The 24,454-nt window shown below is 39.9% G+C and overlaps 1 protein-coding gene across 3 annotated transcripts in view; it reads left to right on the plus strand.

Annotated features, from left to right (window-relative positions):
- Nucleotides 1–24,454, plus strand: part of rc3h1a (ring finger and CCCH-type domains 1a) — a 33,127-nt gene that overhangs the window by 798 nt on the left and 7,875 nt on the right. For 2 of the 3 annotated variants that reach the window (XM_017477925.3, XM_017477927.3), the window contains exons 2-14: nucleotides 6,826–7,265; nucleotides 11,607–11,727; nucleotides 12,704–12,943; nucleotides 14,426–14,601; nucleotides 15,287–15,487; nucleotides 19,347–19,479; nucleotides 19,898–20,016; nucleotides 20,138–20,250; nucleotides 20,329–20,622; nucleotides 21,574–21,773; nucleotides 22,296–22,672; nucleotides 23,002–23,175; nucleotides 24,067–24,219. In XM_017477925.3, coding sequence (XP_017333414.1) covers nucleotides 7,035–7,265; nucleotides 11,607–11,727; nucleotides 12,704–12,943; nucleotides 14,426–14,601; nucleotides 15,287–15,487; nucleotides 19,347–19,479; nucleotides 19,898–20,016; nucleotides 20,138–20,250; nucleotides 20,329–20,622; nucleotides 21,574–21,773; nucleotides 22,296–22,672; nucleotides 23,002–23,175; nucleotides 24,067–24,219 — 2,532 coding nt within the window. In that variant the 5' untranslated portion in view covers nucleotides 6,826–7,034. Of the gene's footprint in view, nucleotides 1–5,425; nucleotides 6,275–6,825; nucleotides 7,266–11,606; nucleotides 11,728–12,703; nucleotides 12,944–14,425; nucleotides 14,602–15,286; nucleotides 15,488–19,346; nucleotides 19,480–19,897; nucleotides 20,017–20,137; nucleotides 20,251–20,328; nucleotides 20,623–21,573; nucleotides 21,774–22,295; nucleotides 22,673–23,001; nucleotides 23,176–24,066; nucleotides 24,220–24,454 lie in introns of those variants that run through there. The other variant, XM_017477926.3, reaches the window with a different exon arrangement.

Below are 24,454 nucleotides of genomic sequence, written 5' to 3' on the forward strand. Positions count from 1 at the left end.
CTTGGTGGTTTTAGTGTGGTGGAATGAAACAACAAACAACCAACCTTAAAACAAACATCTGGAAAGCCAAAAAATAAAATAAAAAGACCCAGTAGACTATGAAAGAAATCAGTGTTTGTGGAGCAGTAACCTGAGCAAGCAGCATTGTATTGGGACAGGTAGATTGTAAATGAGATGATAATTTATCATTTAAAGACATTTTGAATAAACAAGAACTGTTTGGTTGTTTATTAAGGAGCGCTGGGTGTTCGCTAATAGTGTAATTCACATTTAAGTTCACGAATACTAGCTGGGTAAATCTCTTCACCTTGTCATTTTGATAGAAATCTGTCCATAATACACGTTTTGTTTTTATTTCGGTTTTGTGGCTGATAAAGTAGCCAGCCTTTCTAGCTTATATTGTTTCTATAGTTACAGCGGTGCTGTGTGGATTTATTTCATTTTGCAGGATTAGAACAAAAAACAATTATATTAAATAAGTGAATAATCAGCGGTGCAAGCTTTGAGGTCTCTGTTAAATGCCCGGGACATGTGTATAGTATTTATTTATTATTATTTTTATTTCCAACCAGACTGCTTCCCAACCCAGGCTTTGTCTAGGCTGGGCTAGCTTAGCCACATGAGCTAACACGGTGTGTGTTTTTCCAGACCTGGATTCCACCTGCATTACACACACACTGCTCTAACACACCCGCCTCCGCCCAGCAGCCCATTAGCAAGCTCTTTCATCAGGTTGGAATTGGGAAATTTTCTTAAACACGAGCGAGTTTCGGGAGCATGTCTGGAAAATACAAAGCAGTGATGTGCCGTTCGCGAAGGAGTCGGCTCTTTCATTCGACTCTTTGAGGTGCGAGCTGAGAGTCGACTCGCGTATATGAGTGGATTCAGTAGGTTCCCAGCCCTGGTGCTGAAGAATGAACTGTCCTGCGCATTTGAGACTTTACTGCTCACACACTTCATCTCAGGGTGTGCTGTTAGTTAGCAGATCAGTTGAATCTGGTGTGTTTGAGCCGAGAAAACACTACACAGTGTAGGACAGAGAGTTCTCCAGGACCAGGGTTGGGAAGCTCTTGGTGTATGCATGTTCATTAGTGTGAATGGTGAGTTGTGTGACTTGGGTAGGGCTGGGCAATATGACAAAAATATATCAATGCACATCTCTATATAATTTAGCTAACAAACTGTCTGCAAAACTAGCAAAATAAACAAAAGAAACCCTGTTAAACTGTCTTTGATGGTGCTTTTCTTTAATGCCGACAAAGAAGATTGGCAAATCAACCGCATCCGTTCAGTACCGTTTAAAATATATATCACCATACCAACAGTATCTCAGAAAGGTGTATTGTGTAATCATTTTAGGGCTGTGACTAACGATTACTTTCATAATCGATTAATTGGCTGATTTTTTTCTTTTTTGATTAAAAAACTTTCAATACTATTTTTTCATTGATTTAAATCCACAAACTGAGATGTTACATATATAAACTCTAAATTACCACAACTGTTTGACCAATATATAAATAAGATTATATATGTGTATTTATGCATTATTTTTTATGGATGCACTTATAATTAAACTACAGTCCTAAATTAACAATAAAATCTCACTTTCACTGCACCTTATGGTTTCAGGTATATTGCCTTTAGATATATTGTTTTACTTGTTTATTTTTATCATACTGTTTTAATCAGACATTACAGATCTTACTTGCATCTACGTCCCTGCGTCTGCATGGCAAGTGAAGTGCAACGTGGCCTCGTTACTAATAGTTCTCTATAATAAGTGACAGAATTTACACTGCAAACGTGCAAATTATATAATGACAGTAAACTTGATTTAACTGAACCACTTAAGCAACTTGCACCAGTTTCCCCCCAACCCCTTGCACATAGTGGAGAATTTTGGATATAAACACAAATTTGTGCTCGTGCATCACTTTCGTGCTTCCACTCTACACAAGTTCCACTTTTCTTCTACACTACATTTAATATAAAATGCACCCCTGCCTTAGAGGACCTGGGTCGCGCACTTTTTTCCACTGTCACTTGACGATTATGTCTCCGTCTGATGTGACTGAGCTCATGTTGAGAGATGATACTACCCTTCTAAAATTCATACACTGGACGGCAGAGCGCATAGTATAAGTTTATTGTACGTTATTTGGGACACAACTTGGTCTGTAATCTCCGATGCATGTTTTTGGAACAGATGAGTAAACGTGGCGCGTGCGGACGACTAATCAATCATGAGATTTGTTGACACCGATTTTCATAATCGATTGGTTGTTGCAGCAGTAAATCATTTATAATGATGAATATAATATTGATATATTGCCTGGCCCTAGACTCAAGTGTGTGAGAAAGTGTGACAGTGTGAGACTCTAGACTACCGTTTATTGATACTATATATGGTCTGTGTAATAACAATCAACAGGGAAGATTTTATTGCTACATGGAGTCACTATTTCAGCAACATTGGAAGTTATATTTTCTTAATTCTGCACAAATTTGGTATAGTGCTGTAAAATGGCAGATCCAAACGATCGTCTTGAATGATTCCTCACACAAATCCTAAAGGACACATAGTCCGATGTTTCCTCAGTTTCTCTCTCACAACTTTAGTTCTGACCTGCAGTTAGTGTAGAAGAAAAGCATATAACTGTGATTTTCTTCTTACCCCGTCATATATGGCTTCTCACTAAATGTGTATGGAGACCTTGCTACTTCCTTCCAAGCTTGACCTTTCTTTGCAGAGATTGTTGGTGCCTCTGTGAGTGTACATAGCTAGTATAGGTAGCTTGCTAGATTTTGCTAATCTGATACTGAAGCTGGTACGAAGCCAAGCATGTAATGTTTTCACCCAAATTAGAGCATTATTTAATTTGTCTTTAATTATTTAATAAAAAAAAGCGAAAACGGTCAACAAGCCATGCCCACATGCGTGTAGTGAGAACACAGGGTTATAGGAGATGTTTAATTACAAATTTAGAACAAATTAGTTTAAGTTTAAGAACAAATATTAATCAGCAGCACAATAACATGATAGGTGAGCTTACTGGATTTGTTAATGCACATTGTAGTGCTGTGATTTGAAATAGATTTTTATACAACGTTATATTTTTGTTAGTTAGAATGTAGAGTGAGATTTCACGAAACCGTATCACCCATAGCTAGGCAAAGACGAACAGTCAGCTGCCATAATATCTCACACAAGTTTAGCCAGTTGTTTTGGAGTCGAAAGAGTCGTATCTTATCTGCGAACTGAGCTGAACAATCTATTTCGCTGAAAACAGCTGGAATTCCCATCACTAACAATAACACGAGTATCAAGTGCATCATTTTCATGCCTCACTTAAAGTGGCACAAACTTGAGAACTGACCGATATTGCATTACAGAGTAAATCCTGTTTTTCTCATTTTCCAGATGAGTTAAGTTCATTTCATTTGACGCATCATGGCTATAGGAGGTCAGTGGGGTTCTTCTGTGGTGAAGTGTTCCTCTTTGAGCATGATTGATAACAGAGAGGTTTTACTTGAATGGAATCTGTGTGATCAAAAACGAGAGCTGGTTTTAGTTTGTTTTCCACCAATTTCAGAGATGTCATGAGATGAAAGAGAATTTCTGACTCAGTACAGGATCCCTTTCTATGATATAAATCAGATCTTAGTGTTGTCACAGTGTATGATCGGAACGTTAAATCACTGTAGACTTTTTCAAAATACAGATTAAATTAAAGCTGCAAGCATCGATGAATTGGCCCTCGCACCCTGGGGAACGTTGGAGCTGCACTTCTAGGGGAATGCCATTTAGATTTTTGTAGCACTTATGTTGTTAGGAGTGTATCACGATGTAAAACATGTCAGTTCATGTTGCCAACAGTTGGCACTATGACTGTAACTAAATATTGGCACATAGGTGTCTTCAGGCCAGGACTCTTATCAAACGTGAAGTTTGGGGCGGATTGGACGTTGTATGTATGAGTTATAACAACTTCTTGTTTCACAGCGAAACACTGAACTTTGTCAGATTGCCACGTCCATTCTGTGCAGTGAAAACTCGAAAGCTTTAGCATCAACAGTGCCTTTAGATTAGACTGACTGAATATGATGTTGCTTGGATGAAATCTCTAGTAGTCCACCACGTCCATGTGCTACTCTTTGCAGGGGCGTAATGGCTAACGCCTCTGACGTGTGCGCAGAATTTCATGAGTTTTTGAGCATGTTGCCCCAAAAGCAGCCGAAACCTTGAAAAAAAATCCTTATGAAAACAGTAGGGCCCTGCGCTAGGCTTGCTGTGATAGACGGTGTTTGGACCTCACACCGATTACATCAGTTCCCCACCGTGGCACCGCCCCCACCGTCATTTTGCCTTTTTATAGTAATAAAAGTCATTTAGTTCAGTTAGAGAACGGACTCTACAGTTAAAAACTGAATGCGTCTGCTTAAGTCAGCACGAGCCGAACGAGTGAGTCGCAGCTCAGATCAGCAGGAGTCAGATTTCATTTATCACTAATAAGTACTATATTTAATATAAGCGAGTTTATCATTGTACTGTTTTGTAGTTGTGTTTTTCACTAAGAATAACAATGAACCCATCATTCAAGCAACAATACCCCTGAACTGCTGTAAATTCAAAAGAGAAATGTGTATGGCTGCACAGGCTTCATAAGGGGGGACCCCCCCCCCCCCCCCCCCCCCCATGATTCGGGCCCTAAATACATTTGTTTATTACCATCTACGTGTTCATTTCTTTCCCCACCTGATCGCTTTCTTTACTCTAGCAGTTCTCATCACTTTTCTGTCCTGCTGCGACGCGACAAACATTTCTCATCTCTGTCCATCTGGACTCGTCCTAAATCACTCTACAGCACTTCTGTTTCTCAGCGCAGGGACACGACTGCACTCTTGGCTTTAATCTGTTACTGCTGCAGACTGCTTCCTCTGCTGTCACGGCCGATATCAATCACACAGAACAACATGTCATTGCTGACCACAACTTAACCAAACAACGCTCTAGTTTCGGTTAGGCAGCGCTGCATAGTCACGCTACTTACGATTTTCTCTTTTTTATTTTTGCTTAGCACTGCATTTCCTCACAGCTGCACTTTCTTTCAGCTTATAACAAGATCGTTTGTGAAAATATCTTTCTAAGAATAATTAGGTAATTTGAAGTTTTTGCTTCCTTTTGGTGTTTGTTATATATATATATATATATATATATATATATATATATATATATATATATATATATATATATATATATATATATATATATATATATATATATATATATATACACACAGATTTCTTTGAGATGTCCTTGAGTTTTAACCCTGGCTTGTGTATTTTTAAATGGTTGATTTTATTACCGCAGTATATATTTTGAGCAAGTTACTGAGAAAATTTCAGCCCATAACACCGCTAATCTCATCTTTAACTCCATTTAGTTTAAGTTTTGTTCAGTTTGTTGGTGTTTAAATGACTGTAACTGTACTTCCCCAAAGTTTCAGTCTTGTTTTCATAAGGGCGTGAGAAATGAAATGCTGAACATTTTAATTACTGCAGAAATTTTTTTTAACTGTTGAGAGCCACGTGCTTGAGCGATACAAGTGAGTCATGACATTTTCAGTAGGCAGCGTTTACTCATGAGGACTTTATTTAACCTATTGGGAGTTTTCGTTTAACCTCACTGTGTGCGTCGCTTTCAGTAGTATTTCCCTCTCATCATTACAATGCACTTTCAGATCTTGCGTGCGCACGCACGCAGATGATAGGAAGTGATCTTGTTTACATATTAGCTCAGCTCTCTCTGCATGCGTCCGTGTACCCACAAAAGGATCATTTTCTAGTGTAGTTTCTCCCATCATTGACGTCTTATCAGTATGACCAGAGGTAATAGAATAAAAATAAATAAACAAAAACTCAGTATGACTGCCTCCCACTGCTCTCATGAGATCTAATTTTAGTCATGAGGGAACTCCTCCAGCGCGAAACACGAGACAGGTGAAAACAAAGCGTGACGGAGCATGGCTGCAACCCACAGGTGAAGAAAGAGGAAGTTTCTCAGGTTGGCGTCCGCGAGGCTCAAAAAGGCGTGACGAGATTACCAGAACTGATTTGAATATAGTGCGTGCAGCCATTTAGACTGCAGATGTATGCATTTAGCAAATGGCATTTCCTTGGAGTGGCGTCGTGGTGTGTGTGTGTGTGTGTGTATTCATATAAAAAGAAAAGCGTTTGTACAGCAAGATGAGCTGAGAGGTTTTCTCTGAAGGTAAAGCTTTTTATTCTTTGTGCTGATTTGACATTTTCTGTCCTGAGGTGGTTTTTTGTGTTTAAAAAAAAAATTAAATCTTGCGTCACTTTCAGAAACTCCTTCTTGTTTTTGTCTCACGAGTTGCTAATTTCAGAGCAGCGTGCTTTACGGCTCCTCCTGATGATTGACTGATGATTCAGAGTGCGAAACCTTTCATGTGTTGTCACCTAACCTCTTCCACTTGGTATTACCTTGTGTAACAGGCCAGAGCAAGCAGCACTTTGATTAGTCACTCAAAATCCCCAGTTTTTTGTTTCCAAATAAACAGACCTGGGGGAGCGTTTACACTCTTCGAATCAAAGCCAGTCAGTGTATGTATCCATCATTAAAATACACCAGAGCATGAAGGGATCAGTGAGACTTTACAGCTGCGTCTGAGTGAGCTCTTTTTTAGCTACCGTGTCTAAAATGTACTCTTCACGACTGCTCGACTGTTTTTGTACAGCTACTTGAGAGAATGTATTAAAATTCAGCCATTTCTCAAGGTTTTTTTTTTTTTTTTTTTGCAGGTTATGTATTCAGCACTGTGTGCTACATGTCAACGATGCCTGAAGATATTTAAACCCACCATTCAGAAGAGTGTTTTTGATTCCTGTGGAATCTGTAAAACATTTGGCGCCTTTTTTTTTTTTTTTTTTTTTTTAAAACAACACATACCCACGTCTGTGAGAACGTGGCTATCTGAGCGTCGCGCAAGAGACGTCTTCTTCAGTCAACGATGCCCGTACAAGCGCCGCAATGGACCGAGTTTCTGTCCTGTCCCATCTGCACGCAGACTTTCGAGGAGAACGTGCGCAAACCCATCAGCCTGGGCTGCGGTCACACTGTCTGCAAGATGTGCCTGAACAAGCTGCACCGCAAAGCCTGCCCTTTCGACCAGACCACCATCAGCACAGACATTGAGCTGCTGCCCGTCAACACCGCGCTGCTGCAGCTCGTCTGCCCTCAGGTCAGTCACCCGCTGCTGCGGTTTTGTTTTGACTAGGGATAGAAATCGCATAAAAACAATGTTATCATAATAAATTACACAAATATCTCAGGCACTTGTAACAATGGTTCCGATTTCATCCTAGCACAGACGTAACTTTAAAAACCATTTCAAGTTTATAAAAATATTTTTTATGCAAGTCTTGTTTTACATGCAAATATGAAATATCACCACATGTTGTAATATTGTTTGAAAAATATGTCGTCTATAGTTGAAAAGAAGCCAAACAACTTTCTATTTTTGGACAAGCAGCGCTGCACACGTCACACTAGTTCGAGTCAGTTTTGGCTCATTATACCATGTTTCCTCACAGCCCCACTCGCTTTTTCAGTGGATAAAGACGACGTGTTGGAAAACAAGGTGTCTGCAGCTTTAAGATCGACCAAAAAAAAACCAAACCGTTTTATCTCATAGCGTGTGTTTCCTTTTCACCTGTTTTGCATCCCACATGAAGCTTAATAGCCTGCTGTCTGTCTGACTTCAGAGCAGAGCAACAAAAAATCGTCCTCTGATGATCTTTAGCTTCCCGTGTCCGTGCTGCCTGACAGATAACAATGAGTGTCTTCACTCTGAAAAGATGAGTGGGGGACTTAAAGAGAGAAAATAATTTGTGTTCTTTATCAAGGCAAATAATTCACTTTAGTTTATATACACTCACCATCCATTTTATTAGGACCACTTGTACACTATTTATGCAGTCACTTAATCAGCCAATCACATGGTGGCAGTGCAATGCTAAAAATCATGTAAATGAGGGTCATCACAGTTGTAAAGAGTGCTTATTTGAATTACTATAGACCTCCTATCAGCTTAAACCAGTCTGCTTGTTCTCATCTGATCTCTCTCATCAACACAGTGTTTTAGTCTGCAGACCCTCTTCACACAGGATGTGTGTTTGTTTTTCGCACAATTCTGTGTAACTTCTAGATATGTGTGTGTTTGTGCGTGTGTGTGAACATTCCCAGGAGGTTTCTGAACAGTTTCTGAATTGCTCAAACCAGCTCTTCTGGTAGCAACAATCATGCCATGGTTAAAGTCACAGAAATCCCCCCCCCCCCCCATCCCTTTGATGTTTGATGTGAACATGAACTCAGGCTCTTGATCTGTATCTGCATGATTTTTATTTTATTTTTTTGGATTGTACAGGTGTTCCTAATAAAAACAGTGAGTGTAATTTTATTTAAAATTTATAACGAGCTTAGTTACTAATAATTTTCTACTTTATTTAAAGTCTCAACCTCAGTTTTTCAGCTGACCTTGTTAGCGAGTAATTAAGCCAAAACACTAAGCTAATGTTCGCAACTAGCGGATACAGCTGACTTCTAAGCAGCTTTCGGTATTTTCTCCAAAGTCACAGATGATACTCATCAGTCTGCAATATTTTGGGGGGCATAGTGCACATGATCGTGTTTTTTAATGGTCAACTAAAACCATGATGCCATAAGACAGAATAAAGCTGACAAATTGTACAAAGAAATAGCTGGAAGTCAGTCAGTAATTCTATCACTGATCTGTACTATAAGTATGAATTCTGGTCACGTGTAAAAGAAACATGTTCGTATTAGCTTGCTAATAGCCCACGGATTAACCAATAACATTTAAAGAGAAAAAAAGGCTGTTTTCAAGTACGTGATACAACCCACATGGCAGAGGGCGAGGGACCAACAGTTTATAGGGGCTATAAATTAAGATCATAACAGGAACCAAGTTTTGTCTCACAGATGTTCTACAGCAGTAAATGTATGTATGCCATAAAGGATAAAAAAAAGTATGATGTGACATTTCATTAATAAATTCATAATGCATTTATTAAAATTTTAATTCTTGCCAAATTGTTGTGGAAAATCATCAGCTTCAGACTGGTGACAGTAACTCTCTTTTGAAATTTGTTGATTATTTTCCTATAACAGCACAACACAATCTTGTTTTATTCCTTACGTAACATCACAGCAGAATATTGCCACTTTGTTTGTGATGCGATAATTGCTTGTGCAATGGTGCAAAACAGCAAATAAGCCTAATGTGTGTGATGCAGAAGAAATAACCCAGCAAGGTGGGTTATTTAACAACCCTTGTTTTTGTCTGTTGTTTCCTGGTCTTAAGTCTCCGTAGTGTTTAGTCCATAGTGTTGTAGTGTTGCTGATATCACTTCACTTCCCTACATGGACTAGAACAAGGAAACAAATGAACCACCAGAGGGTGTTTTGGCTGTGTTAAGATAGTTCTGGAATTATTTTGATGTACATATTTGAAGAAGGATGCATGTAATGCTGAAGTGCAGGTAATGAAGAACAACAACAATAAGAAGCATGAAGGCGGAAAGTGGGTGGAGTCAACTTGTTATTCTATTGCTTACTGGCGCGTCGCATTTCACAAGAAGAACTTGTGGTTGTTCCTGTCTGGTTGGACTGCAAGAGTGTGTGTGTGTGTTTGCGCACACACAAGCATGCCTGCTTAGTCACCAGGGTCATATTAGTTCATACAATCCAAAGCCACATCCTTTTCAGAATGATTCGCTGAAACAATATTACTGTCAAACATCCTGTACTTTTAATGTAGTGAGCCATTGTTAAAAAAAATTAACATTAACTGAAATTTTCATATTTTACATTTAATGCTTCAAATTATGTCTGTTAGGATCATGCTGAACATCTCTACTTTCCAAACGAAAAGAAAGAAATCCACTCTAGGGTCTTTCACTCTGCGCTGAACCCTGGGTTATAGTCGTTCTAAACCCTGGTTTTAACACAGGGGTATAGGAACGTTTCTCACTTGTAATCTAGAAGTGTGAGCATGAAACGTGTTAATGTTATGGCTAGATGCTTAGCAGCAGACACCCAGTCATGGATGTGAACAGTACGTGCCTCATATTACGTGCTTTGTACAGTCACAGAAACTCTGCGTGTTGTGTAAACAGTAGTTGCAGCGTTTGAGGGGGGGAAATTGTCAAATAGAGAAAATAGCGAAGAGGAGCCAGTTTTATTTTTACAGTTATGGTCGGAAAAGTCATTTATCCGATCATGATTGTTGACACCGCAAGTTTGCAAATAAGAACGTTAACCCAGGGTTTAGGTATATACAGTGTGAAGTGCCAGATTACGAATACTCAGGATTAATAGTAACCCCAAGTAAAGTATGAAATGTGAACCAAGATTTACATTTACGGCATTTGGCAGACACCCTTATACAGAGCGACTTGCATTTATCTCATTTCTACATTTTGAGCAGTAGAGGGTTAAGGGCCCAGCAGTGGCAACTTGGTGGTGCTGGGATTTGAACTGGTGATCTTCACAGTAGTCCCAACTCCTCAGTCTCAAACTTTATCAGAAGTCCAACATCTTAACCACTGAGCTACCACTGCCAAGTTAACCCAGGATTTTTTTTACCTGGGGGTTTAGAATGACCCAGGGTTAACCATTTCAAGCCCTACTTAAGATATTTGCATACCATTTGGCACTTTTCAATATGCCAGTAAAAGGAATTAAGCAACAGTTTAACTTTCGGATTGCCCAACACTGGCTTACATGTGTTTTCCCTTAGTTTCACATGCCAAGCAGGGATCACTTATTGCGTTTGGAATACACAAGAACAAATAAAGGGTTCGTACGGTCATGAAAAACCTGGAAAAGTCATGCAATTTTAAAATAGCAATTTCCAGGCCTGGAGAAGTTTAGCAAAAATAAATAAACCCAGAAAGATTTGGAAAAGTCATGGAAATTTGCTTCACAAATACCTGTATAATAGAATATATTTAATTGTTAATATTGGGAAAACAATACTTCTGGCACAGTTGCTGCTTGTACTTCATGGATGTAACCGTTATAGACATGGAGGGGGACACGTCCTCCCTAATAATCAGATATGACCAAATTGTTTTATGGCAGAAACATTAACGGACCAACAGTAATATCCAATATTTTTCCATACTTTTCCACTCTATTACAGCGCTATTCCATAAAATGGCAGAATATCATGATCATGAGCTTTAAAGGTGCACCATAAAACTGTACTACAAATGGCCAAACATTTGTAGTATAGCTGTGTAAACATTCTTCAATACACACTGGCCTTACTGTAGTTCTTTTGGTTTGGGTTTAAATTTTGTTAAGATATTCTGTGGTAAATTTTGTCATGGATTTTGATTCTTATTTTACTTGTATACATAGACATTTATGTTCATGAAAATTTGCTTCAAAATTAATGGAAATATATCAGTACAAAATGTGTATGAGCCCTGATGTTGTCTTGCAGTATATTGTATGATTATTTTATTATAAATATTGTCTTTTTCCCATTCTGCAGGTACCCAAGTCTCAGCCCGTCACCTTAGTGAAAGGAGCAGAGGACATCAAGCATTATGATGAAGCACGCACGTGTGTGGAGGAGCTGGCTCTCTACCTCAAACCCCTCAGCAACACCCGAGGTCTTGACAACCTTTATATAACGTTTCAATCTCACATGAGGTTTTATGTTCACCCAAATAATCAGTCCCACCAGGAATTTTCACAGAAATTCAAGGCAAAATCAAGGAAGCTTTGCATTATTCAGAGTAGCTTGTAGTTTTTCAGAAATACCACAGATTTCAAACAGATTCGGGCCCAGACGCATCATGAGCGCCATCACGACGCATGTTCAGCTAAAGTCCTCTTCCGTTCACGTGTGTCAAACATGAGTACAACTAAGAGGTAAAAGTACAGCTAAAAAGTGATCGCAATTTCACCAATTCAAGTAGTTTTGGCTGCACCAACCACAAAAAAGCTCTGTGAAATCCTGTTTTTAGAATAATAAACATGGCTTGACATGATGGTTCAACTAAAATATCGTTACAAGATTTTTAAAAAAAATAGAAAAACTCAAGCATGTCCACTTTTACACCATCAAAAAACATCGCCAATTTTGCAGTGTAACTAAAAATAATACGGTGTGTATTTTCGGGCCGTTCACTGGTACGTGATATGCCATTTTTAACTGTGTTCATACAGTCACACTCATTATTTTGATTTTCTTCTTGTAGAGTCAATCAGCCTCCTCATCATCAGAGTTACACCAATCTTTATTTGATCTGCATTACTCAATGATCACGCTAAGCTAGCAAGCAAGCTAGGGTTTTTAGCTGGTACTTATTGGGACTGTGTTATGGGTACAGTGTGTGCTGCATGAATCACTTTTACATTCATATCAGCACCCGCTCTATCGAAACTGCATCTACGTGCTGTATGGATTATTTTATGGATTGAATAAAGAAATGTACATGATGCATTGTTCGAAGGAAATATAACATGCAGTTAAGCTCTAGGAAAGGCTTACATCTGTCCTCGTCACAAGTAAAGCTATTCATCTCATTCAGGTCTGCATGAAAGGTTAATGGTTTTACACTAACCCTCTGTGTGTATGTGCAGGTGTAGGGCTGGGTACCGCGAGTCAGAGTCTCCTCAGCAGACCCATGCAGAGGAAGCTGGTGACCCTGGTGCACTGCCAGCTGGTGGAGGACGAGGGTCGTATCCGGGCCATGCGTGCAGCCCGATCTCTGGGTGAACGCACAGTCACCGAGCTCATCCTGCAACATCAAAACCCGCAGCAGCTCTCGTCCAACCTGTGGGCCGCTGTACGAGCACGAGGCTGCCAGTTCCTTGGCCCTGGTAATGCTTCCTTCAACGTCCTTCTGTTTGAATGCTTGTTAGCTCTGCCAGAATTTCAGGAATATTATATATGTCAAGACTTGTGTTAACCATTTCATCTTTCCTACACAATCTTACACTGCCATGATGCTAATCAGTCTAAAGGAGTGTTTTCATTGGCTGCTTCATAACTGTTTAGATCTTTACCAATAACATTTTATATTAGCTTGATGTGTATGTGTATATATATATATATATATATATATATATATATATATTCACTAGGGCTGGGCGATATGACTTTATGCTATCAGTATTGTGATATATTGTCACAATATACATTCACCAGTCACTTTAATAGGAACACACGTACACCTGCTCGTTTGTCATTATCCAAGCAGCCGCATGTGTCAGCAGCACAATGCGATAAAATCAGCCAAGATCAGGAATCTGAGGCTGTCATGGGCACAGGCTCATCGAAACTGGACAGTTGAAGGTTAGAGGGAAAGGAGAAAAAAAAAAAAAACCTGGTCTTTTTCTAATCTTCAAGTGTCATGTTTGGGTGAGTCTGGTCTCATAATAGCTACAGATTCTTGCCCTTGGCTGACAGAAGTGGAACCTGATGTGGTCTTTTGCGGCTGTAGCACGTCCACCCCAAAATTTGATGTGGTGTTTGTTCTGAGACGCTTTTCTTCACCACAGTTGTAAAGACTGATCGAGTTAAGACCTCCTGACGGCTAAAACCATCTTCTGATCTCTCTCATCAACAAGGTGTTTCAGCCTGTAAACCCGCCACACACAGGATGTTTTTAGTTCCATTCTGTGTAAACTGTAGAAGCTGTTGTGTGTGTGTGTGTGAAAATCCCAGGAGATCAGTAGTTTCTGAAATACTCAAACCATCTGGCATCAACTACCATGCCATGGTTAAAGTCACAGAGATCACACTTTTCCCCATTCTGTTGTTCGATGTGAACATGAACTGGAGCTCTTGACCTGTATCTTCATGATTGTTATGGATTGTGCTGCTGCAGGATGATTAGCTGATTAGATATGCCTAAAAAATGTAGATGCTGAGTGTATATACAAGCTGGTGTGTTTGTGGGGGGATTTTTCATTGATAACACTGTACAAGCACCTGTTTTGAAAATGTTCTTATAATATACACTTACTTTTAAGTGACATAATGAGGAACAATGAGCATCTGAGCAGCCAGTTGTCCAATTACTTTTGGTCCTTTAAAAAGCAAGGGGTCCACATTTAATAAAGTGCTGTAATTCCTATACTGTTGACTGATTTGGATGTAAATATGCTTATATTATTGCATAAAGTCTGCACTTTGAGCTTATGTTTTATTTAATTTCAGCTTCTATAGCCTGTTAGACAATTTACAAATACAATAACTTTGTCGGTGTCCAAGTATTTGTGGACCTTGCCGTACATTGTGATGCATATTGTGTGTTGTGTTGTGTGATATATTTATCATATCACGTCTATTTCCCACAGCCATGCAGGAGGAGGCTCTAAAGTTGGTGCTGCTGGCATTGGAGGACGGTTCGCCTCTGTCCCGCAAGGTTCTGGTTCTGTTTGTGGTCCAGAGGCTGGAGCCACGCTTCCCTCAAGCCTCTAAAACCAGTATAGGGCATGTCGTACAGCTGCTGTACAGAGCCTCTTGTTTTAAGGTAAAACCATTTTACATGTAAAGTACAAAGTTCATGATGGATATTAATAGCTTATAATACAGTTCTCACTTCTGATTGGTCATAAGGTGTTGATTATGTTTCTGTAACAGCAGCTCTGACTGACAGTAGTGCAGCTGCACATCACATGTTTATATTAATGCGCTCGTTCTAATACGTTATTGTTGGGATGTGTATGTCAGACATGCCACATAAACAAAGACTTTTAATAAAACATTAAAAATGCTTGCCTTTTGTCTTTTTTATTATTATTATTATTATTTCATATTAGAAATAATTTTTGGATATGGTGAATCTTCCTGATTTTAACAGTTTTATAGCAGTTTAAGTGAAAGCAGGAACTTGTTAGACAGATGTTCTGCAACATTGAATGTAGCTGTAAGGCATAGCAGTAATGACTTGTCTTTTAACTAATAAAAATTGCAAATTGTTGGCAAATAACTGACATAATAAAAGGGATGAAACACTTCAGAACATGCTGTTACAGGAAAATCATCAACTTTGAGGTGGGAACAGTAACTCTCTTTTAGTATACAACAATTATTTTAAACACAGCCAATGTTTTATATAAACTCAAATGGAAGAGAATGGCATACACCACCACACTACTCCTGACCTCATGTCCATGGATGCATTCATGTTTTTTCTTTTTCTCCCTTCTCTCCAGGTGACCAAGCGAGACGAGGACTCATCCCTGATGCAGCTAAAGGAAGAGTTTAGGACGTATGAGGCTCTGCGGAGAGAGCATGACTCCCAGATTGTCCAGATCGCCATGGAGGGAGGCCTGCGTATTGCCCCTGACCAGTGGTCCTCCCTACTCTATGGGGATCAGTCCCACAAGTCCCACATGCAGTCAATCATTGATAAGGTAGCAAGAGCAAGCATTTCCGACACACGTTTTATTAACAACAAAGATTTCTGCAAAAGAAAAAATTATAAAAGATCTATTTTTGACTGAACCCAGATGTCACTGTGAGTTTCACACTTTATTAACTGAGGGAAACGAAGCTGATCGCTCACGTGAAGGCAGAAGGAGTTTTTGTTTTGTCATGATTCAGTGATTCTTTTGCGTGTTCTTTCTTCTCCAGGTGACGTCATCTGTCACGGTCTTTCTTGCTTATATCTGAATAAGCATCCAGGAAGTCACTGTGTGACAAAAGTGAAAATATTCCTAACTTAAGGGTTAACAGTTTTTTATTTTTATAAATTAAGTACAAGATTATTCAGACCGTTTTCGGTTTTATTTATTTATTTATTTTTAAATACATATCAGGCTTGACATTTTCTTAATATATTGGCAGATAATTTTGCTAATAATAATTAATTTTAGAAATAATTAGAATTCAAAATAAGTTTAATAATCATACTGTATATTTAGTTTATTGTAATCGTACACTGGGAATTATTTGATACACTATATGGCCAAAATTGTGCGGACACTTATTGGCTTCAGGTGATTCAGCAAAATTGCTAACAGGTGAATAAAATCAAGCACAGCAACTTTAAACATGGTACAGTCATAAGAAGCCACCTTTACCACAAGTCAGGTTGTGAAAGTTCTGCCCTGCTAGATCTGCCCCGGTCAAATGTAAGAGCTATTCTTATGTAATGGAAGCTTGTAGGAGCTACCACAGCTCAGCCACGTAGTGGTAGACCACACAAACTCTCAGGCCACTGAGTGCTGAAGCATGGGGATGAAGCACATCCTCTGTTGCATTACTTACTACAGAACTCCAAATTGCCTGTGGAAGCAACATTTAGCATAAACTGCATGAGGAGCTGGATCTTGAAGCAGTGGAAATTTTCTCTGCAGTGATAAATCACACTCCATGGCAGTCTGGACACATACTGGTTTGGCAGATGCCAGGAGAACGCTAACTCCTAGGTTGTGTAATGCCAACAATAAAGGAGGAGGAGGGATGATGATTGGGCTGTTTTTCAGGGTTTGGGCTCAGCCCCTTAGTTCCCATGAAGGATAATGTTAACACCGAGACATGTCCTCGATATTAATGCCCATGGTTTTGGAGTGGTATGTCCAAAAGCCTGTGTAGCGGTGATGGTCACGTGTCCACATACTTTTGGCCATGTAGTGCAAGTTTGGCTATATTGAAGATATATGTTCAAGTGCTAAGATTAAGTAATGTTTTGCACTGTGCAGTGTTTCTCAATAATAAGAGTGTAGTAAAAAAACAAAAAGTGCAGTACAGTATCAGAGAAACAGGACTTTTCATCAGTCCTTTAAAAATAAACACTGAGAAGGAGGGAAGTGTTGCTACAATTTGAACATTTTACAATTTTAATAATTAAACAGTTTTTAAAAAATTGTAATAAAAAAAACAACTTTGTACTATGTTTAGTTTTGACTACATCCACTATGGAATATTATATCGTAAAACAATAAGCCACTTTAGGGTGTTCATTGCAGCGATTTTAACATGGGTAAAGAGTCTAAAACACCATTAGTTGTGATAAAATCACTATAACACATGCCCTCGAGTGGTTTATTCCTTTAATAAAAAAAAAATACAAACAATATGAAAAAGTTCAGTAACTTAGTAATAATTAATGAACGCTATAAACAGTTCTTCTGCCTCACAGTGTAGCCTGTTTGTAATACAGCTTTGGTTGCTAAACAACATAACACGATTAGGGTTTTACATACACAGAACAATGGTTGAAGTGTAACTTTTTTCTTTCTTCTTCTTTTTTTAAACCAAGAGTTCACTTATCGCAATGCATCAAAAGTGTATGTGTTTGTGTAGAGGATTTTACAGTGCAGCTCAGCCAATCAGATTTTAAAACTGGAACAATGTTTCATAAATATCTATCCATCTACCCCCCCCCCCCCTCACTGTGTGTGTATGTGTGTGTATGTGTGTGTATGTGTGTGTATGTGTGTGTGTGTGTGTGTGTGTGTGTGTGTGTGTATAATATATATATATATATATATATATTATATACACACACACACACACATACACACACAGTGAGGGGAAAAAAGTATTTGATCCCCCGCTGAATTTGTACGTTTGCCCACTGACAAAGAAATGATCAGTCTATAATTTTAATGGTAGATTTATTTGAACAGTGAGAGACAGAATAACAACAAGAAAATCCAGAAAAACACGTCAAAAATGTTATGAATAGATTTGCATTTTAATGAGGGAAATAAGTATTTGACCCCTTCTCAATCAGAAAGATTTCTGGCTCCCAGGTGTCTTTTATACAGGTAACGAGCTGAGATTAGGAGCACACTCTTAAAGGGAGTGCTCCTAATCTCAGTTTGTTACCTGTATAAAAGACTCCTGTCCACAGAAGCAATCAATCAGTCAGATTCCAAATTCTCCACCATGGCCAAGACCAAAGAGCTGTCCAAGGATGTCGGGGACAAGATTGTAGACCTACACAAGTCTGGAATGGGCTTGGACCATTGCCAAGCAGCTTGGTGAGAAGGTGACAACAGTTGGTGCGAATATTCACAAATGGAAGAAACACAAAAGAACTGTCAATCTCCCTCAGCCTGGGGCTCCATGCAAGATCTCACCTCGTGGAGTTGCAATGATCATGAGAACAGTGAGGAATCAGCCCAGAACTACACGGGAGGATCTTGTCAATGATCTCAAGGCAGCTGGGACCATAGTCACCAAGAAAACAATTGGTAACACACTACGCGGTGAAGGACTGAAATCCTGCAGCACCCGCAAGGTCCGCTGCTCAAGAAAGCACATATACATGCCCGTCTGAAGACTGCCAATGAACATCTGAATGATTCAGAGGACAACTGGGTGAAAGCGTTGAGGTCAGATGAGACCAAAATGGAGCTCTTTGGCATCAACTCAACTCGCCGTGTTTGGAGGAGGAGGAATGCTGTCTATGACCCCAAGAACACCATCCCCACCGTCAAACATGGAGGTGGAAACATTATGCATTGGGGGTGTTTTTCTGCTAAGGGGACAGGACAACTTCACCACATCAAAGGGACGATGGACGGGGCCATGTACCGTCAAATCTTGGGTGAGAACCTCCTTCCCTCAGCCAGGGCATTGAAAATGGGTCGTGGATGGGTATTCCAGCATGACGATGCCCCAAAACACACGGCCAAGGCAACAAAGGAGTGGCTCAAGAAGAAGCACATTAAGGTCCTGGAGTGGCCTAGCCAGTCTCCAGACCTTAATCCCATAGAAAATCTGTGGAGGGAGCTGAAGGTTCGAGTTGCCAAATGTCAGCCTCGAAACCTTAATGACTTGGAGAAGATCTGCAAAGAGGAGTGGGACAAAATCCCTCCTGAGATGTGTGCAAACCTGCTGGCCAACTACAAGAAACGTCTGACCTCTGTGATTGCCAACAAGGGTTTTGCCACCAAGTACTAAGTCATGTTTTGCATAGGGGTCAAATACTTATTTCCCTCATTAAAATGCAAATCTATTCATAACATTTTTGACGTGTTTTTCTGGATTTTCTTGTTGTTATTCTGTCTCTCACTGTTCAAATAAATCTACCATTAAAATTATAGACTGATCATTTCTTTGTCAGTGGGCAAACGTACAAATTCAGCGGGGGATCAAATACTTTTTTCCCTCACTGTGTGTGTATATGTGTGTGTGTGTGTGTGTATGTATGTATGTATGTATGTATGTATGTATGTATGTATGTGTATATATAATATAATATAATATAATATAATATAATATAATATAATTATTTTTTTTATTTTTTTTTCTCTTCAGTTGCAGACGCCAGCGTCTTTTGCTCAGAGTGTACAGGAGCTCACTATTGCCCTGCAGAGAACAGGAGACCCGGCCAACCTCAATCGCCTTAGACCGCATTTAGAGCTGCTGGCTGACATCGACCCGAGCCCAGGTCCATGCTCAGACGCACCTTACAAGACATGAATAAGCAATGATCCACTAAACAGCTGTTGTCGTTTTGGTGCTGCACTTTCAGCACATTTGATCTGACAGAAAACGACCATATTGATGTAAAGAATATTGCTTTACCGAGAGCACCACAAAATATAAACTCCTCTGTCTTGAAGACTTTACGGTGTCAGTACAACTTTTTATAAAGCACTTGTACTTTTTTATTTATTTGTTTATTTAATCCATTTATGTGGAGCGTCCGCCATAGTCCCTGTGAATGAGATACTATAGAAACAATAGCATATTGGAATGAGCGCATTACTATAAACCCGAAAGTACCTGCCTCATACATACCAGTTTAATTTTTATACTGGTTGTTTTATATCTCAATAAATGAATTTGTGATGTGTGTCGACTAGATGCCCCTGCCCCTACATGGGAGCAACTGGACAAAGGGCTGGTGGCTGTAAAAACAGTAGTGCATGGTCTTGTGGACTTCATCCAGAATCATAGCAAGAAGGCAGGAGACCCACAGCAGGTACGTAAATCCATCCACATACAGCACAAACGTTACTGCCACTTTTTTCTTTTTCATGTGGCATTCTGACATTCTCACCAACGTTGAAAGGTCTCTAAAACAGTGTGTCATGTCTTCCTAGGCTCCTCAGCACAGCAAGTACAAGACATACATGTGTAGAGATATGAAGCAGAAGGGAGGGTGTCCCAGAGGCGCAAGCTGCACCTTTGCCCATTCCCAGGAGGAACTGGAAAAGTGAGTGATTCCTCTTTGCTCAGTGTCTTCGTGGACCATAGTGCAGTGTGGTTTCATATTTATTCATCTTAACCCCAGGTTCCGTAAGATGAATAAGCGTCTGCCTTTGCGAAAGCCACTCAGCCAGTCACTGACCCAGCTTAACGACATGGACATGGGTTGCAATCCGGGCCTTCTGCCTGATGAGGGATTGGTTCTGGAGAGTCTGACCCACAAATCTGCCATGGTCCCTAATGGCATTCTATCAGTGCCACCTGGATCAGAGCTCACACATCTGGTCTCCCGTGGATCGGCAGCACCCTACGACACGGCTTGCAAGCTGGCAAAACTAGGCACAGGCAGCCTTAGTGCTCCTGAATCACCTCCAGATTCGTAAGTGGGAAATACTAATTAGCCCAGCTTGCTCTCTAGGTAAAACCTCTGGTATACTCCCCTATTTATTTATTTATTTATTTATTTATTTAAACGTGCATGCGCAGTCGTACACATAGCCTTTCAAAGTATACTGTACGTGTACATAGACAGTCAACACGTACACATTACGACAACCTGCACTACCCCTCCTGGCCTACAAGAGTCAGTACAGAGCAGTAAAGCAGGTCTTCTGGTGTGAATGACAACAAAGCGAAGAACAATGCTCGGGCAATCTTGCCACGATTAGGACCCGTATACAAATCCTTATACCCTATGACTAGAATTACACAAATGTGGGTAGTTTCTAACCTGCACTCGTTTCCGTCTCTTCTGTTTATTCTGTTACTTCGACTATGCTGAGAATCAACGGCCCTGGGTCACTGTTGCCACCTTGTGGAACAACTAAATAGTGCCAAACAATTAATGCGCATGTGCGACCTGCAACCGGTTAGAAAAATCTGGCAGCGTGCGTACAGTACATGCATACTTTGCCGATTATGAAATTTGTGTCATGCATACTGTATGCTGTTCCTAGCATACGCATAAAAAGTGAAGTATACTTTGGGCTTTAGACTGCATGCAGCTACAGTTAAAGTGAGGTTTCACAGCATGTATCAGTATCCTCAAAATAGGCACATTTTTATTTTAGTTACATTGCAGCACTGAGATATTGGCAGTAAAATATTTTCAGGTCACGTCTCCTTGAATTTTATTACTCTGCATATAATAAACACAAATTTCATAAGAAAATAACATGTAGCTTTTTGGTTTACTCAGGATTTAGTGTCTGGCATAATGTGTGCACACCATCCAGATTAGCTCTCAGGAATTTAAAAAAACACACATTACACCCAAAGAGGACATGTCAAAAACATGGACAAAGTCTATTTCTGTCTTTGTTTTCTGCAGCCTGGACTCCATTCCTAAAGTGATGTCTTCAACATCTCATCCTAGAGTCCCGAGAGAGGGTCTGACTGCACACACATTGTCTGCTGTCTCCAGAGTTCCCCAAATGCCACAATACCCTCCACATCAGCCTGAGGCGTATTACTCAGAATCCAGAGTACCACCGTCTGCTTCACAATATGATTCCTCTCAGTATCCCTCTGGTAAAGCTTTATTATCTTTATACTCAATGTCCACTTTATTAGGAACACCTGCAGTTATCCAATTAACCAATCAACTGGTAGCAGCGAAATGCAAAAAAAATCAAGCAGATCCAGGTCAAGAGCTTCAGTTAATGTTCACTTCAAACATCCGGGGGAAAAAAAAAAAGTGAACTCTGACTTTGAACGTAGAATGGATGGAGACTTCTGGCAGCTCAAACCAACACACACACACACACACACACACACACACACACACACACACACACACACACACATATATATATATATATATATATATATATATATATATATATATATATATATATATATATATATATATATATATATATATATATATATAATGTGTGTGTATACATTTACCCAGTTTTATCCACAAAACCTACATTGTACATATTTCAGTGAAATTACAAATGGTTGCAGAGAAATTGTTTCAAAAATATTTTTGGCTTTTTGTCTGCAGAGAGCTATAATAATTTGAAACTTTTCCCTGTCTTTCTGTAGGCAACTCCTACGCTTATCAGCACTTGCAGCCTCGCTACACTCGCCAACCAGTTGACCCCGGCTTGGCGCCCTACCCAGACCCCTATCCTGTGTCCTACGCCCCGGAACGGCAGTATCCCGCTCCTCCATCTGACCCTCGCTATAGCTATCCACCGCATCACGACAGCCGCCGACATGCACCTTATGGAGCCCACCCTCCTCTCCCGTCATATGCTCGAGATGAGCTGGGCCACAGGAGTCCCGTCCCTATGGAGATGACCCCACCACCACAGGCGCCGGCAGCAGGAGCCTCGTCCTCCTACCTCCCAGAATCACGGGAAAGATACGGCCCTGAGAGCTACAACCACTCCGGCCACAGCAGACCTTACAGCGGCCGGGTGAGATGTCAACCATCACAAATTCTATAAGATTTAGGGCTTATGTGATCATATTTCTGTATATCAAGCAAACTTTTGGGTTCCTAGGAAATCCTGCATACTGACTATATTGCAAATGACCATGTAAATGATCTTTTCTATACTATGTATACTAGAGTTAGGTGGAATTGTTTCCTCCCATTAATACTAAATTAACGTCACTACTTCTACCTGTAAAAAAGTTTTAAATCCTGTAATATCCAAGTGAAATACCTCATGGCACCATCTGCCTACATACACTGTGTTCTTTTTATTACTAAACAAATATTTGTGGGTGTGTATATACACAGAGCGCCTATGCCCGGCCACAGCCCAGCCTGGACTACCTTCACCGTCGGAGGAAGGAAATCATGGCCCAGCTTGAGGAGCGGAAAGTAGTTTCTCCTCCTCCCTTTGCCTCCTCTCCAAACCTGGCTCATTCTTATGACCCCAGTTATACACAAGAGGCCAGGGGGCAAAATCATGTAAGATCATTAGTGCTTCATTTAAGAGGAAACAAAGTGCCATATGTTTTGTTAAAGGGTCACCAATTCAAACCGAACACAATGAGTTTTGAACATTGAGACATTGTGCCTTGTATTCAGGTAACGTTGGCATATCGACCAGCTGATAAAGGTGATAAACTCTTTGTACACGTAAAGAAAAGTTATCACAATGGCCACCTGCAGGAAACTGTCAGTGCTGAGAGACACAAACTGCTTTTGTGGTTATAGAGTCCTTTCAGTTTCGTCACTACTTCAACAGTTATAAAACAATGAAATGAATGTTTTTAACTGCACATATGGCCAAGCCATGGTTTGGGTTAATTCGGCTTGTGGTAATTTGTCCTTTTTTTCAGGGATGGTGGAGCACTTGTATTATACAGAGATATTTAAAGCTGCTTATGAATCAGATTTGTCCTATATCAAAGTCCAATGTTGAACACATCAGTAGCCCAGGTTCCCAGGACAAGCAGATCTCATGCCCGGGTTATTCATTTTTTTTTTTGTTGTTGTTGTTTTTTTTTAGTTGGGCATTAACCAGTGCAAGAAAATAAATTCCCTCTCCTTATTGACTGCACACTATAAGATTTTTGCCCCAATTTTCCAGCCCTTGCACTAGTCAGTTCACTTTAATAAGAAAGTGTGTAGGAAAATGATACATTTCCTCAAAACTTACACAAAACCTTCTATAATCAGCAGGTGGTAAAAACAACAAACAAAAAAACACTCAGCTGAAAGTGCAGTTTTTCTGAATAATAAAGCCAAGTGTTTTGGTGAAACTCTACTGTCATTAAGCAAGTGCAGATATTTGTGTTGTAGATATTTGGATTTCTTGCGCGTGCTAAACTGTTTGTTGCTGTAAATGGTCAACAGTATATGGGAGAAAACCCTCCGCCGTGCCAGAATGTCAGACAACCGGAATACGCGGCTTCGTACTCGCCGTGGTCATGTGACACTTTTGTCCCGTACATCGGCACCAAGGATATGAAGTCCAAAGACTGCTCGGCCACAGGCTACATGGAGATGGTAAGCTCGATGTCCAACTCTGTTGAGTTTATAAAGATCACAAAAAGAGAGTTGTTTGGTTTGAACCTTGTCGTGATTGTTCTGTATGTGGGAGTACAGGAGCAAAAGGTTATCAGTGTTTATTCTGTTGAGTTTGCTCCCAAAGAACACACTGATGGACCAAAGGCCATAACAAAATACAGGAGCCAAGATATGATATCTATAACCTTTCTGACTGAATATAGAGAAACTCTTT

The sequence above is a fragment of the Ictalurus punctatus genome, chromosome 10 (assembly GCF_001660625.3).
Source record: "Ictalurus punctatus breed USDA103 chromosome 10, Coco_2.0, whole genome shotgun sequence".
In the NCBI taxonomy this organism is placed as follows: domain Eukaryota; kingdom Metazoa; phylum Chordata; class Actinopteri; order Siluriformes; family Ictaluridae; genus Ictalurus; species Ictalurus punctatus.